Consider the following 17325-nt stretch of genomic DNA (forward strand, 5'->3'; position numbering starts at 1 on the left):
CTTTGGGCAATGTTAGCTTATTTTGCAAAAAAACAAAACAACAAATAGGCACTGCATCTCAATATATAGGTTGTAAGAAAAAAGCCCAAAAGGGTTTACAGGTTGTCTCACTTAATAATGTGTGATAAAAAAGTTAAGGTAATTTGTCATTTCAACCATAAACAAATACAGCTGAATGAATTATTGTTTCTCTCAGGACCAGGATTTGAAAACCAACAAAACATTAAACAGACATCAAAAAGTCAACCAAATAACCTGCAGAAAAACGAAACATAAAATATTTTCTTATTTTCCAACAAAAAATCTTAAAAACACACTTATACTCAAAATGAGATAAATTTATTTTACAGTAACTACGACTGATGTGCTTCTCTCCAAAAAATCTTGCGCATGTCGCAGTCTTTACGGTAACCAAGAAGGAAATCCCAACACGTGATTGGATGAGCGGCCAAGTTCTTTTACACTGCGTGAGAGTCTCCTCTCCTCACCACCAGTCCCTGCTACATCTGTGGCGACGAACCAAGAGGTCAAACAACAGCAGTTTTACAGCCAGATCAAGGAGAAACATGCTTTAAAAACAGTAACCTGTCCAAAGGAACTAAACGCAGTATTATAATATTCAATAGAAGGTAAGCCGAGCCGTTATTCTCTAGAAAATGGAAAGTCTGTGTGTCATCTAAGAACTTCCCCTATCTGAACCAAGAATTAGCAAGCAGGGGAGGTCTGAATGAATGACAGCATGTAACTCATCAGTCTAAAAATTTTCGTGTTGGAGTGCTGTGTTCAGTTTAACAAACATTGGGGCTGTGGGCCTTTCTGTCGTTGACACGTTTGCTGAAACCGGCGCTCAAATAACGACACAACTTGGTCTATTTTAACCTTAGTTGTAAGCTAGCCAAATGTTAGCTTGTAGCAGTTGTTAGCTGCAATTTGTTTGCGAGATAGCTAGGCTAACAATTTAGCTTACCACTGTAACGAGTTGCAGTTGTTTTGACATGTCCATCATATTTTTCTGTGTAAATGTAGTTGTTATATGTTCACAATTAGCAGTAGCATTCCTTCCCTCCACTTACATCTCCAAATAGAAGATGGAGGCAGAAATAGTGTGTGTGTGTGTGTGTGTGTGGGGGGGGGGAAATATCTCTTCAATGTATTCATTGCGCATTAAGTACATAAAGACATAACTGATGTGACCAAAGCTTTTACTTTTCCTACTGTGGTTATTACCACATTTACAGCATATGTTAGTATGCAGCACAGCAGCATACTAATAACAACAATATTCCACATTTTCTTTACTAAATAATCAGTTCAAATGTCACTCAATGTCAGGTTTTGCATATATCTAACTGCTACAGATGAGCTTTGGCATTCAGTGGCCAGACACTGTTACTAATGAAGATACAAGCGGGGCAAGTCTTTGTGTGTCAGAGAAAAGGAGAATAATAACACCTGTCAACAAAGTCACATATAGCTGTGTAATAACTAAGATTAATGTCAATTAGCGGTAACATAATTATACTAATACTCTGTTTAAATTGCTTTTGCTTTATGCCATTGTACTTTGATCTCTGTAAAATTCACCTCTAAGACCATAAAGCGTTTACACATAAAAGTGTGGGTGTGTGTGGGTGTGATTGATTGCTTGTTAGACTAACAGAGGATGCATAGTCAGTACATAACAGTACATAAGACAGCACTGGCTTCGTATTGGTAACTTATTTCCGGAATGAAACCTTTTGTTATTACATTATGCCTACTTCAGTCAATACAGTCATTGTTTGCACAAATTATTTCTATATTAAGAGTACTTCCAGACGCAGTAATGCAAGACTTAATAGTCTAGCTAGGTTGTACTGTGTATCCTGTTTGCCTCATCTGTTTAGACTTTAAAAAAGTCAATTTCAAATGGCATTGAGTTATACATTTCTGAGCAGTGGCCGTTAAACCTAAAGTTTATTAAGTCGCGTGCAGTACTTGTGAGTACTTAGATTGGTCAAATTCCAGCCTTGCCAATATACTGTATTTGTGTGGAGATCTCAGCACAAGCTTAGAATAACTTGTTCACTATAATTTTTATTAATGTTGAACAAATCCAAATGCACAGTTCTAGGTGGGTTGGTTGCCTGCTTCTATGAGCTATTTGTATACAAACAATTATAGTTACAAACAGTCCAGGCCAGCTTCTGGCTGTAGAAAGTTTCCAGCTAGTGCATTCACACTAATTATGGTTTCTGTGCCAGAATTACCTTGCTACTTGGCAGACACAAAAAGTATGAAATAAGCAAGACACAGACAATCTCAGCATGTTTGATATAACATGACACGCTGATAAAGTCTGGGAGGAAATTAAATGAAAAAGGATTCAGTATCTCCACTGTATCAAATACTGACCTAATCAGGTGTTCAGGCTTTATATGTTCTAGAAACAGATGGGAAGCAAAAGTAGATGTGGATAACCAGAAAATATTTTTGTACAGTGTACAACACAAAGACTGGACTTCACAGGCTGCATCAAGGCTGTTTCCCCTCTGAATATCAAATCAATAGAGCATTAAAATGTCTGCAGATTGTTGGTGCAGCTTGTACAGTCTGCCACTTTGGCCCTGGCTTTAATGCTGCTTTCTAGGCAATGTTTCCTGGATATGTAGTTGTAAGCCAAGACTCCACCACCTGGCTATGCTTGTAAATTATTTCATCAGATATTTTGTTCAAAGAGAAAGAGGGGCACAGGATCAGACCATAGTGCTTCATCTGAGTCTGTTCTTTAACAACAGGCTAATGGAAAATCACACCCATTGTTTTCTAACACATTTTTAAGTTCAGTGGTAATTTATAAACTGGCTTAGTTGCCCATCAAAAGTAAACCAGCATAAAGAACTGTTGCAAGCACTATTTGATGTAGCATGTGAGTGGCATCCTGTTTGAATGTTTTTGTGTATATATGTGTTTATCTTATCTCCACTGATATTTTCTTGTGGTTTTATGTGGGTGATTATTGCCATGATAACATGGGTGGGTAAGCAAGATTAGTGAGGTGAGGAATGGAGGAACGCAGGAAAATGTTGACAGCACAGATGAGTGCTGTTTGTCAGATTAATTTGCCCTAGGTTTGCTCTTTAGCCACCTGAGCTCAGCTGCATGTTGTTCCACGCCATGAAATCATTCAAAGGAGTTAGACTGCAGTTGACTGTAGTTTCTTCATGTAGGCTCTCTTGTATATCAAAGCAATATTTTATTACTTATTTTAGAGATCTACTAACCTGGGTTACTAAACTCCAAGAAACTAAAATTGAAACTGCATGCAATAATGCTCACGTTGCTGTTCCCCAAATAACTTGCTTACATGTCCAGTTGCATTTCCTTTGGGTCAGGTCTTGACATTAAGGAAGGCCAAAAGGAATTTGAGCTGGATAATAAAATGAATAAAAACATGAGAAAATAGTTAAAATTAAGCAAAAGGTAGCCTGTGTAACAATTGGGTGGAGAAATTATTTTGGTTCCATCTCCTTTGTGGTCTGCTTTGCTCTTTTTGTAACACAGTGATGCTTGAGCAATCTACCCTCATTGATATTAACATTTAAAGCACAAGATAGCATTGTAGTCTACAATCTATCATATGGGCAATTTTAAAGTTGATCTTTCAGTATGTTGGCTCTGCAAGTTTGGTGGAAAGGCAGCATTTACTTTTATGGTTTCATATAGGGCTGCACAGTTAATCAAAATATGATGACGCAATACGACAATGCAATATTCAAATCGCAGAAGCTGCAATTTGTTTATAAAGGTAAAGTGTGTGTGATAAAGCAGCATTATAATGAAGTACTGTAGTGCTACAGAGATGCCCCGGCCTACAAATCTTGTTCTCCAGATGTAAGAAAACAAGTTTGTTTGGTTTTGTTTGGTGTTTAGTCGGAATGCCCTTATTCTACAATAATTATCACGAGGGGATGCAAAGCTGCTCTTAATTGTTTACAACTTACAAAGGTATATCAGAGTAGCTTTAACTGGCCTTTTACTGCACAGTACAACACAATATAGCGGCAGATCACAGGTCACGTGCATGACATAGCTCTTACAATGACAATACTATTCCAGGCCACCAACAGCTGAAAGTAGGGTAGGCCCCCATGTAAAGTGAGTATGCTGTAAAGGTTGTTGATGTGGCATCATTTTAGGAAATTCGGTCATCAGACGCTGTTTTGTGTATGAGCTTGTTGTATTTTCTTCACTCCAAGAATAGTAGAAATAATTTATTTCCTCATGTATGCTCTGCAGATGCCACTCATGATTTCTGTGATTGTTAGTTGGAGTCTTGCTTCCAACTAAGCATGTCACTCTGATTTAGCTTGTTCCCTGCCTTCATGTGGATCTCATTGTGAAAAGGATTATGACAATCTTTCAAAGCTTTGTTTTTAAATCACTTCTGTCCACATCCAGATTAATGACTGGCCACTGCTGTCAGCATTTGTAATCCTCGAGTGTGGGACTGTCTATACACACCAAGTGCATTCATAGGCTTCTGTGATTAAGTGTGTGTCAGTAGGCTGACAGTCTTCACTGCTGATAGCTTAATGTCATACCAAGGTGCAATAAGGGTCTGATGATGTCATATGTCCAAAGGTTGTGGTAGCGGTGCAGTTAAGGTCTTGACTGTCAAAAGCAAGAATAGCTTAACCTTAAAGCAATAACTCTTAACTACGGAAGCCCTGAGAGGCAAGTGAGAAAAAAATAATTCTGGTGATCCATTTTGTCTGATCGAAATTGTTTTCTCTCCTGTGTTTATGACTTAAGAAAAGGATAATCTTTCTTTTTTTTAAGTTCCTTAAATTTAGTTTTCTTCTGTGAAACAGGCGGGGGGGAAAAGTTTTGCCAGGATAATTTTTCTAAGTTACTTTTTTCTTTTTTTCCATCTGTGAAAACATGTGACAGGGGCTGTTTATTTATTTATTTTTGTCACGATCTTTTTGTTTCAAGTGTTTGTTGTTGTAATACTCATTTCAACCACAAGAGGCTGAAGTGTGCCTCGTGGACTAAAAGCATCCATGTTTTCTTCCAGGTAGTAGCTTTTAGTCCTATTTAGAACATGAGGTAGTTGTGCACTTTCACCTGCCAAAACTCAAGCCAAAAGAATTTGTGTTTGTCCATGGTAATATGAACTACTGTACATAAGTATTTTTGCCAGGAGACCTGCTAGTAATAATGAGCATCCCAGAACAGCTGCTTACTACGGCCAACTTTTGCGAATCAGTTGTGATTCTCCTAAGCAGGAAGATGAAGATGGAAATAGGTCGTCATTGTCTCCAGAAATTAACAACAGTTTATTTTATCAACTTTGTTTCTCTTTCCTGCCTCAGCAGCTTTCCAACAGTGGACCTTCCAGACCAGTGACTCTCCACCATGTTGTCCAGGTTGAGAACAACCTGGTCCCTGAGGCCCTGTGTCTCTGTTTGCAGATGGGCACACACCAAAGAGAAGGGCAAGCCCCTCATGCTCAACCCTCGCACCAACAAAGTGAGTGAATTACTGACATTGTGTGTACGTGTCAGCATTTAAAAAGACAAGGTAATTTAAATATTTAAATATTTTATTATATTTCTAAATGACTTGAGTTTTGGAATTGGTCCAGTAGATTGTCTCAGCCGGCTGAGGCTATTAGTCATTTAGACCGCAAAATATGTAAAAATAGGGCCCAGGTTAAAAATACCGGAATTACCCTGCATGTCAGAATTTCATAATTAATCTATAATTGATCAATTAAAACCAAGAAATCATAACTGTAGCATACACAATATAAAATGTTGTCTATTTAAAAACCGTCTCCTTTTGACCAAGGTTTTGGCTTTTAATCCTCTGACACTCCTCCATCTCCTAGCAGTTGTCAATGTTTCTGTTATGCCTGGAGAAAAATAGCAGAGAGCTGTGTTGTAGTATGACGGACAGGAATTGACTTGAACGTTCTGACATGTTTGACAGTCTTTTATTAGACTATGTTTTTCTATATCTTAATGAAATATATGTAAATTTCTGCAGGCTGGTAGAAATTGTTATTGAATGAATATTAAACATTTCTGCAAGAAGTAGAATATGTCAGCATTGCATGTAACAAGCACCAAATACAGAGTAACCTGAAAATTTGAGCCTATCATGCAAGCACAAGCAGTTACAGAGAACAGTGTGAATTGTTTTACAGTACGTACAACATGGCACTGCATTAGATAATCTTCTCCCTAGGCCAGTGAGTGGGATCACTGAAAAACTAGAAAAACTTGCCTGTCAGAGCTAAAGGTTTTTGGTAATTTTCCTCTGCTGTCTGACTTGGCCTAGCTTCTAGCACTTGGTTTAAAGTGAGATGCTGGGGGGATGGTTTTCATGGTTTTCACCCAACAGGGATGTTACTTCTGTATTACTGCAGCAAAAAAAAACAAAACAACACGATTTTTCAGCTGGTCTAAGTCGCTCTGTAATGTATATTTTAATACCTGTTGCAGATATGTATTTCACATTGTGGTGTCTGTCTTGTCTGTTTTTTCCAACTACTGAAAGTTAGAAATGACATTTGTAACATGAGACTGTAGCTGCTTGACGGGACATGATCGCACTCTCTGCAGGTTATGCTAAACTTAGCCTAGACTGCACTTGTGCTAAATATAGACATTCCTACATGTAAACTGGTCACAGGCTAACTGACTGATGGTCCCAGAAATACTGTACACACAGCAGCTCCATTCACATTGCACTTCTGGCCTGATTCCTCATTGTGTTAATTTTATCTATTTGGTTCAAGTTTAGAAACTGATATCTGACCAAAACCAACTCAAGTTTGAAAAAGCTTTAAGAAGAATGTTTAAGGCTTTTTAATGCTCTTTGAGCAATATTGCTGTCTGGTTGCGGTTGTGGTTGATTTTATATTTAGATGGCAGTGAAACTCTTGAATTTCCTCTAGCATTAAAAGTCACTGAGGTCATTGTGTCTTGCATCTAAAAAACCTTAAAACAAGACAAAAACAGCAGCATGCTGGTTACTCATAGGAAGACTATATTTGCCAGAGCAGAAGTGACTTGCATCAGCAGACGTCATGACTCTCATGAATCATCATACCCCAACAGTAAAGGTTATAGTGTTATAGCAATGCATCACACTGTTAGCAAGATTAAATCAAAGAATTAAAATATATTTTGTAAGATGATGCTGTATGTGCTTAAAGGGCTGGGATCCTACATTCATCTACCCCAATTTAATGTATTAGTTATACAATACACATTTTCAACATGTAGACTCAAAACAAATGAGAGTCGTTTAGGTAAAATTTGTAAGCAGGGTGGGTGATCTCTGTTGGGCAATTTCATTAACACATTATAAATGATGAACCAAAAAACCTGAAATGATTACTTGTCCAATGTACACTTAGCAATTTTGAAATTCAGTTTTGAAACGGCATTTAACTATTCAAAACCATGTCAATTTTATGTGCTTAAGTGTAAACATATTCAATGTATATTAGCACATAGTCAAATACATATACAGATAAATATAATTACACACACAAAGAGTACAAATATCAGGTTTTCAGGAAATGCATTATTTTATAGATTAGGCTACTTTTTTCAGACCTGCTAGAATCACTCAGAGCACTCAAAATAAATGTTAAACAGCAATTTGAACAAACCAAGAAATGTTTAAACTTTCAATTCCAGGTTAAAAAGAGAAAAACAAAAACTAGATATTAGAGGTTTGCAGCATGTTGTATTATGTTGAGTGGAATTGAGTACTAGAGCTGAGTGAAGTGAAATGCTCTGTCAGCATGACTCAGCGGTTTGCCAGGGGAGCCCCCAGCATTTGTGATTCTTCCCCATCCCCAGATATCATGGCTGCCATGTGTTACACCCATATTTCATTCAGAGATGGGTGTGTAAACCTACATACACGCTCACATGCACTGCAGGAACATGAAAACACTTTGTACCCCTCCCCCCATCCCCTCTTTTATACGTGGGGTGTTTCTGCCCAGAGTCCTCTTTATTGGCTCCTTTGAGGCTACTCCCCTCTCTTACCTCCTTTTCCTTCCTTTCCCCAACTGTAAAATTGCTTTCACCTGGTCTCCCCCCTTTCACTCCGCTGTCCTCCTTCTCCAGTCAAGAGTCAATAGGTCATCCCGGTCTAAGGACTCATATGTAATGCAATGCACCCTGTGCGCCAGTTTTGAAAAGCGATTAATTTTCTATTTTTATGAGGGATGTTTATTCATTTTAAGTATGACACTTAAAAGCAGCACATGTTGGTAGGAGAACACCATGCAGCAAAGAGTGGTGTTATTTAACCTTCAATACTTGGAAACATGTGAAGTGGTCTATAAAATCATACTCATTTTTTACCTTTCCAGACAATCTGTAAATAAATAATACCACAACAAATGTCAGGGGCAAAGTATTTAACATTTGCAAGACCAACTGTCAATGGAGGAACTGCTCTTTTGCCATTGTCCAACAGAGACTGCATTTCACTCATAAATGTTGATTAGTCATTTCTTGTAGGCAGTGATGTCTACATATCAAATACCATAATTAAATGTAGTCAAATATGTGGCATTAACAGGAGTTTTAATTAGAAATAATAGGATAGGGCACTTATCCTTTACAAGAAGAGTTCAGAAGTTCACAGTTGAAACTGTTAGTGTGAAAGCAAAACATCCAAACGGGCCATCTTTACATATTTGCACAACCACAGTATACCATTTTAAAACAATGCTGCCTGTTGAACTCTTAAGTCACTTAAGTTACTGTAACTTGACTTTTTCTCTTTTCCAACAATAAGTAGTTGACACAAGGTAGGTACCTTCATTCTCTTTGTTTCACTCCTCTATTTTCTGTGTGTTTCTCCCCAGGGCATGGCCTTCTCTCTACAGGAGCGACAGATTTTGGGGATACACGGTCTGTTGCCTCCCAAAGTGGAGACCCAGGACATTCAGGCCATGCGCTTTCAGAATAACCTCAAGAAGATGGCTGATCCCCTAGAGAAGTAAGAACAAAATTTGCTTAAAGCACTGGAAAGTATGGCTACAGTATGATCTGTTTTGCTTTTAAACATTTTTAATTAATCATATATTTATCTTAAATGTCTCCCTCTATACTGTTTTAACTTTTCCCCTGTCTTTCCTCATTTTTCCTCCTTTTCCGTACAGGTACGTCTACTTGATGGGCATTCAGGAAAGGAATGAGAGGCTTTTCTATAGGGTGTTGATGGAAGACATCGAGGAATTGATGCCAATTGTCTACACTCCCACTGTAGGCCTGGCCTGCACACAGTATGGACACATCTTTAGAAGACCCAAGTAAGCATGCGGTAAAGTTATCAAGAATCAACTACTAAAAGAAAAAAAAGAATAAACTGCAAGAAATTTTGTGCTATAGGTTGTACTTTGGTGGCAGAAATACTGTACTTGTTGCACTCTCAGGAATTAATATTTAAGACAAAGCAGAAAAAATTGAACTTCATCTATACAGCAGGCCTGCAGCTGGTAGCAATGTAGGCACATTGTAGGCCGGATGTGCACAAAATTAGCCTCCTGTTCAGGAGTTCCATAAAGGTGATATAACTGGAAACATTTTAAAGGATTCTTCTGATAAAATATAGGCTTTGACTAGAGCTGTAGACATTTTATTTTGTATTATTTTTAACTGTCTGATTGTACTTGCCTCATTGCAGTCCTGAAATGTTTTAATCTTGGTTCAACCATGTAAAGCACTTTGTAACTTTCTTTTGAAAAGTGCTATATGAATAAAGTTATTATTATTATTTTCTTATAATGGTGAATGGGTGTTAAATTTGTGTCAACACCTTGACTAAGGATGTTATTGTAGTGGTGACATGTTTTCTTTTCCTATTTTGAAGTAGACAGAATCTTACCATGATCGTTAAAGTAAAAGTATAAAGTAAAGTTATTTTTAAAGTAGTCCACTATCGTCTTGTTCTTCTCACCAGAGGCTTGTTCATCTCCATTCGGGACAAAGGACACATCCGTTCCATCCTGGACAACTGGCCAGAGACAAATGTTTCAGTGAGTACCTGAAAACCTCATCAAAGTAATACATTTTCAGCTAATAAATATATCGCAGTGTAAAAGAGACCCTTAGTTGTATCACATATCACAGTAAGTCTAGCGAAGGCTTGTTAATTGACCCATTACTGTCCACATTTTCTACATTCACTTGGCAAAGGTCCAGTTTAGTATTGCTCACAGTTGTATGCTTGTAAAATGTTAATCAGCAATTTTGCTGACTAATGTACTTCTTTTCCACCTCCTCTCTCTTTCTTTCTTTAGGCAGTTGTAGTAACTGATGGAGAGCGTATTTTAGGATTAGGGGACCTCGGTGTTTATGGAATGGGCATCCCTGTCGGAAAACTTTGCCTGTACACTGCCTGTGCCGGCATTAGACCTGAGAAATGTCTGCCTGTGGTGATAGATGTTGGCACAGACAATGAGGTAGGAAGGCTATGTGTATGTTTTCTGTATACTGTATGTGTGAACATGCTTTGGGGAAAGTAGGAAAACCTCATCATCCTTCATATGTTTGTCCTTGCCCTCCAATCAGACTCTCCTCAAGGATCCGCTGTACATGGGCCTGTACCAGAAGCGAGATCGCTCGCAAGCCTACGATGATCTGATTGATGAGTTCATGGAAGCTGTGGTGGACAAATACGGGCAGGACACACTGATCCAATTTGAGGACTTTGGGAACCACAACGCCTTCCGCTTCCTCAGGAAGTACAGGGAGAAGTACTGCACCTTCAACGATGACATCCAAGGTTCACATATAACTCTTCACACAACACCTTGAAGTTGTACTTTGCCATAATGCCAGTTACCTATTCAGTTAAAATCAGCAATTGAATTAAGTTTAGTTGGTTCAGTTGGTGTTGCTTAAAGAACCATTCTGGAGGTTTTGCATATGTACATATTGCCTATCCTTTAATTATTTAATTCTTGGGGGATCTTTTAAAAAGTTTTTAGATTGATTTTCTATCTTCCAGCCAACTGTTGGTTTCATTTCACAATGAAAATAAAACTGCAGAAACCTGAAACTTGCTTTGATGAAATAATCCATTACAGTGAACATATTGTAATCTTTAAGTCACAGTACTGCTGGAGGGTAGTGCAGTTGCAAGCAGGGACCATTTTGAAAACTCACCTGTGGTGAGTTCAAGGAACCAATGGCAGCTGTGATTTGAGATTTGGGTGCTGAAACACAATGCATTCATCAGCTATGAATATCAAACCATGAAGACTGAACAACAAACACTACATAACTTGTAAAAAAAATGTTTGTTTGTTTTTAAATTAAGTTAATGGAGACTGATCCCACCCTCCTACTGTAAAACAAATATTGAGTCATCTGTTCTCTTCAATGTAGAGACTTCATTGTTTATTTTGTGTTTTTCTGCATGTTTCCAGGCACTGCGTCTGTAGCCCTTGCTGGTCTTTTAGCAGCTCAGAGAGCCATTGGCAAACCCATCACTCAACACCGGGTGCTTTTCCTGGGAGCAGGAGAGGTAAGATAATATTTATCCATTAATCAGTCAGTTTGTCCCATACATAAAAATAAGAAGGCCCATTTGTAAGAGCCATACTGCCCCCTACTGACCAGACATTATTTAAGAACCTAAAAGAATCACAACTGTGCTTAATATTGACCAGAACTTTTCTGGGAAATAGCTGGATTTGCTTAGTCATTCTCTTGTTTGATAGTAACGGTTAAAGATTCACTAGGGATGCACTGTCTTAGTACTTTGAATGTTTAAGTTGAGGTTATTTTCTCTTTAGGCTGCCCTTGGTATTGCCAATCTGATTGTCATGGCCATGATGGAGACAGGGATGACCCAAGCTGAGGCCAGAAAAAAGATCTGGATGTACGATAAACATGGCTTACTAGTAAAGGTCAGTGTGTGTGACACAGACATTAACAACCAGAACATACATTATACTGTATGTCTGTGTGGCTTCCTGTCTAGCTCACTGTTGATATACTGTATAATTGGTTAACAGTGGGTTTACTATATTTTTATTGATTTTATTGTTGCCAACAATGTACTTTATGTGACTCCAGGGAAGACCGCAGGAAACAGACACTAACCAGGAGGCATTTATCCATGACAGTCCAGGGAATGCACAGAGCTTCCTAGATGCTGTCAACACCATCAAACCCACAGCTATCATTGGTAAGGAACGTCTCATTTTCTGTATTTGTGTAACAGTGAAGCCTCACCGTACAGTTTTGAATATGCATTTTTAAGTTTGAGCCATTTTATCAAAAAACAGCAACTGAATAAAATAATTAATATGTTCTTGTTTGTAATGTTGTTATGATTTATTACATGTTATCCAATTGGATCAGGTCAACTGACAAAGTTTATTTTATATTTATGCTATTTATTATTTATCCAATCAGCTTTGCAAAATAGTCTTAAATCATCCTGTCAAGGCTCAGTGTAATAGCGGGCTCCGCTTGAGCAGTAATGATGGATCATAAGCACAGGGTGACCAACATTTCTCTTTCCTTCTTCCAGGTGTGGCAGGAGCTGGACGTCTGTTCACCCACGATGTCATCAAGGCCATGGGAACCCTGAATGAACGACCAATCATCTTTGCCCTGAGTAACCCAACCACTAAAGCAGAGTGCACAGCAGAGGACGCCTACGCACTCACTGATGTACACAGTTTTTTCTACTTTCCATTCCTTTTTTTTCTTTTTGACTAACTCTGAAATTAAGCATTAGAGTTCCTGTGCTGTCCAATCACTCTTCCTGTTATTGTCTTTTATTTTTTCCCATCATCCATCATCACTCTTTCATCCTTTGTTTCTTCGTCCCACAGGGTAGATGTCTTTTTGCCAGTGGCAGTCCATTTGGTCCAGTAACTCTGAATGATGGCCGCGTCTTCACTCCTGGACAAGGGAACAACGCTTACATCTTCCCAGGTGAAAAAAAAAAGAAAATTAATATCTATAATTTATATTAATGACCAGAAGAGAGTATGTATGTACATATCCTGGACATAAAAATTATGTGTTTGCACTAGAGGGAAAAAATCATTGGGTGATAAACAAAATGCAAGAGGTAAATGCAGTCTGTTTATAAAACACATGCTGTATGTGCATTGCAGGTGTGGCCTTGGCTGTGATCCTGAGTGGAGTGAGACACATCAGTGACACCGTATTCTTAGAGGCTGCCAAGGTCTGAAGTCATCACTAAGTATTTCTCAGTCTATCTCTTCTTTAAACTTGCTGAAGTTCGTCCTTACCTCGCCCTCACCCCATCCTGCCCTTTCTTGCTGACTCTTGTCATGTATGCATATGCTGTATATGGTAATGTATATTTTTGCATGAAGTAGTCACTGTCATATGCATGTTGGTAGTCTGAGTAGTAGTGGTTTGGTCATTTCTGTCACTTGACCACTTGAACATTTTATTAACATTTATTTTTCCTATTCAAAATCATTTATATTTAGATGGCAAACAAAAGAGAAATATGCTGTAGGCAAATAATAGTAGTAGTTTTTATGTTTCTGCTTTTTTGGACCCTAGAAATTCATCTACACCCTAAAATTATTTTTATACTCCTTCCAGACCCTTGCAGAGCAGCTTACAGATAAAGAGCTGGAAGAAGGCCGACTTTATCCTCCTCTGTCCAACATCAGAGAGGTCTCCATCCAGATGGCTGTCAAGGCAAGTCTCCTGAAAATGACAATTTACAACTTTGGCTGAATGTTTCAGCTATTGACAAACCTGTCAATGGTATTCCAAACCTTAACTGTTCCTGCCTAAATAGCCTAACTTAGTAAGCCATAACATTAAGCTAGTTAGTTTGAACAACTTCTCAAGATGACATTTTGATGACACAACATTGCAACAGATTTGGTCGTAGTTGTCCAGAAACTGTTGTCCAGGAACACTCTTAGACGAATGAGGGACTACACCGCCTTGTCCAGTAACGTTTAGCCAGTTTAACTTCCATTACTGTTTGTCTGTGTAGTACTTGTGTCTGTCCTTTCTATTTGCATCTGCCTCTCATCATTAGTCAATGCTAAACTTTCTCTTTCTTGCTATAGGTGATGGAGTATGTCTATGCTAAAGGCATGGCATTCCGCTACCCTGAGCCTGTTGACAAGAACGGCCTTGTACGTGCTACTGTGTGGAACACCCACTACGACTCCTTCCTGCCAGACACCTACGATTGGCCAGGTGTCAGCTTCAGCCCCAAGACTAACGAGAAGTAGAACAGACCCTCACTGTGCCCCATGTCACAATGTCACTCTTCCTTTGTTTTCCACTTAACTCTCAATCACAGATCTTTTGAGATTATCGTAGTTACCTTAGTGCAAACTTCTGCTTATGAAAAAAGGCAGTAGAAGGCCCTTACTGCTGCCATGTTACTGCATTTGCACTAAACCAGTCTTATTAGATCTGTCAAAAGGTAGAGTGGAAAGTGGCATTTGAAAGAGGACATTTGAATAGAAGTGGCCATTTTCACTTCACATCCCAGTTCTCGATCCCCTTTGCATCACGTGTAAACCTGCACAGCACCTGGAGGGCCACCTGGTGGTGGAAAAAGGCAGTGTGGAAATCTTATTTCATTGTTGAAACCTTGAGATACATCTTAATTATCTATACTATGTTTAAAAAAAATATATATATATCAGAATTCGGTATATTACAGTAAATTACCACTAGACATTCTGTGTGATTGACATATACTCTAGCAAGCAGAAACCAAAACACCGAACTTGCATCAGACAATTTGAACGTTAAAATGGGTTTTTACAAGACAGTAGAAATGACTATGATTTTTTTGAATGTGTGTTATCAGCCACTATCTTTTTAGTCATAAATTACCTGGGAATGTTAGGAAATGCCATTTGTTGATGCAGAGATTTATTTTTTAAGTAGTCCAGTTACTACTATTCTGACTATGTGTAGCTGCCTAGAGATTGCCAAACTTAATGCACAGGTTTTAACATGTGGTTTGGACATTGCCTTTTTTCACATCAAGTGGGCCTCTGGTGGCTTTACTGATCTAACCAATGCCTGGTGTAAGACATATGGTTAAAGACTCCTTTTTAACCTATGCTGAAATCAGGCTACATTGGTTATCAGAGAAGGTCTAGTAGAGCAGAGAGTTATAAACTATCCAGCCTTTGTGTTCAAACTAGGAGAGAAAGAGAGGAAACAGTGTAACTCAGGAGAAATGGAGTGAGTATTTAAAGGAAATGATGCTTATATGAAATGAAGTTTATATCTAAAAACACTTGAGAAACAAATGTCCACTCCAGCATTTTATTTGTACAATTGCTTTTGTCACATTGTCTTTATTTCTCTGAATTTATTTTATTTTTGGGGGGTTGTATTTAGATGTTCTGTAAATTCATTAGAAATCATGGTATCAACACTCCTTTAATGAGTTGCGGTAAGAAGAATCCATCCCTAAAATGAATCCTCTTGCTTGTGATCAAATTGAATATAAACTATACCCTAAATATTAAATGTATAGAGTTGTGTTAAGGACATCCGTGTGTGTGTTGGCAGGTGGGTGTGTGGGTTTATATAACAAGAGAACAAACTTATCGGCTAGGCTCTGTTCACTGCTCTGATCTACCATGATCATTAATGATACATTATAACACAGTCACATGATCTCAGATTAACACAAGAAAGAGGTAAAGCTTTGCTCATGTAATAAATCTGTTTTACCTATATTTAGGGATGGAAATTTAGGTCGGAACAGAGCAAGTTTTCTGGGAGTTTGTTCCAGATATGTGGTGCATGATGCAATTTACTCATAATTTATTAAAAATTCACATTGTTGGCATAAAAAGATAGTGACCAAATAGCACTGCACACAAACATCTTGACATTTGATCTTTTCATCCTCACCACATTCTGAAAAAACAGTTTCTGCTCATGTTCATGTCCCAAAAAGATCATTACTGGCACTGTTAATGAACAGTACTTGATGCTAAAGAGAAATGGTGCCTACAAAATAATCAGATAGATTGTTACTGGCAGTATATATTTGTGATGAAGAAACAGTAATGCTATCAAGTTAGCTTTAAGTGTCACTAGAGTGTGATGTTGACACAAACATTTGTTGTACTTTTTGATGTGGCAGGTCTTAAGTTTTGTATACATTGAACAGCTGAGTCAAATCCAATAAATAGTCACAGTTATAGCAGACTACAACTTCCTCAAGGTCATGACATTTCTCAGAGATACTATTATATTGTCCTAATATTTCACATCTATATGTAAATTTGATGTTTGCACTTATCTCAGTGAGACGTAGTACTGACAGTCAACCTGCCAAGGTTGTCTATAAGATCGCTATATTTGTGCTCTGACCGTCTGCTACAGTCTACTATAGTGAGTAAACTAAAGATCTAAAATTGTGTTTAATGTAAAATGTGAGAATTGAGTAACCCTGAACACAAACACATACACACACCCTCACAGCTAAAATGTGTCTGAAAAATGAACCAGTTAAATTAAAACTACCAATTAGTCTATTTCATTTGTAGTATTATCTTACACACTGTTGTCAAGGGCATTGGAAGTATCATGCATTAGTTTTAAAATATGTTTAAATATATATACTAGGCCATTGTGTAAATTTTAATCTCAGGATTTTGTATTAGGACCATCTAACCACCTGCATTAAAGTGCCTGCATGATGCTTAGTGTCTATTCATAATCAGTTCATGTTCCATGATATAGACCTCACAGTATGCTGCAGACAGAGCTGAGAAACAACTCAACAGCACTATGAATATAAAAAAATGCTGTTTGTTTTGTACAAAATGTGTAGTATTCAATGTGCAGCTTTTTCTCTGACAGACTGTGCAGCTTCAGGTTGTGAACATTTAATATAATGTTAAAGGCAAAGTTACCTACACATACATTTTGGAATAGTATTATTTAAAAGAAACTATTTAGAAACAGTTTACCCCATTAAGTGTTGGCTTGTGTGTCTGTCCAGTTGTATTTGTTACTGACTACTCGTCCACTATGAATTTTTGTGTTGTGGAAGGCTTTGGTTTCTCATGTGATTCTTGTCGTCCCCATAAGGAAAATTTACTCCATATGTAATTGAAGTGTGCATTCATATAGTGCTGTGTCAGTAATATTGCCTCAGCGTTTGTATGCAGATAGCAGCACGTTTGTGCTGCCTCTTAATACCTATGTGCTGTTAAAAGTGCAGAATAAAACCTGTTTTATACTGGCTCCTCTGGCTGCTGATTTTACATTTTTAAATGTTTCTTTATTTATCCAAATTTAG

General features: G+C 37.9%; 1 protein-coding gene across 2 annotated transcripts; it reads left to right on the top strand.

Moving 5' to 3' along the window:
* Positions 1-454: 454 nt before the first annotated feature.
* me2 (malic enzyme 2, NAD(+)-dependent, mitochondrial) lies at positions 455-17270 on the top strand. Of its 2 annotated transcripts, none has more exons than XM_044195688.1 (15): positions 455-629; positions 5358-5514; positions 8885-9018; positions 9182-9331; positions 9982-10057; positions 10322-10483; positions 10593-10806; positions 11453-11550; positions 11822-11935; positions 12105-12216; positions 12565-12707; positions 12872-12974; positions 13160-13230; positions 13623-13721; positions 14105-17270. In XM_044195688.1, exons 2-15 carry the CDS (start codon positions 5401-5403, stop codon positions 14270-14272), a joined length of 1758 nt encoding a protein of 585 aa, XP_044051623.1. In that variant the 5' UTR covers positions 455-629; positions 5358-5400; the 3' UTR covers positions 14273-17270. The 2 variants fall into 2 exon arrangements, with proteins under 2 accessions (XP_044051623.1, XP_044051622.1); XM_044195687.1 differs by having other exon boundaries at positions 5361-5514.
* The last annotated feature ends 55 nt before the right edge of the window (positions 17271-17325 follow it).

Source organism: Siniperca chuatsi, linkage group LG5, assembly GCF_020085105.1.
Source record: "Siniperca chuatsi isolate FFG_IHB_CAS linkage group LG5, ASM2008510v1, whole genome shotgun sequence".
NCBI lineage: Eukaryota > Metazoa > Chordata > Actinopteri > Centrarchiformes > Sinipercidae > Siniperca > Siniperca chuatsi.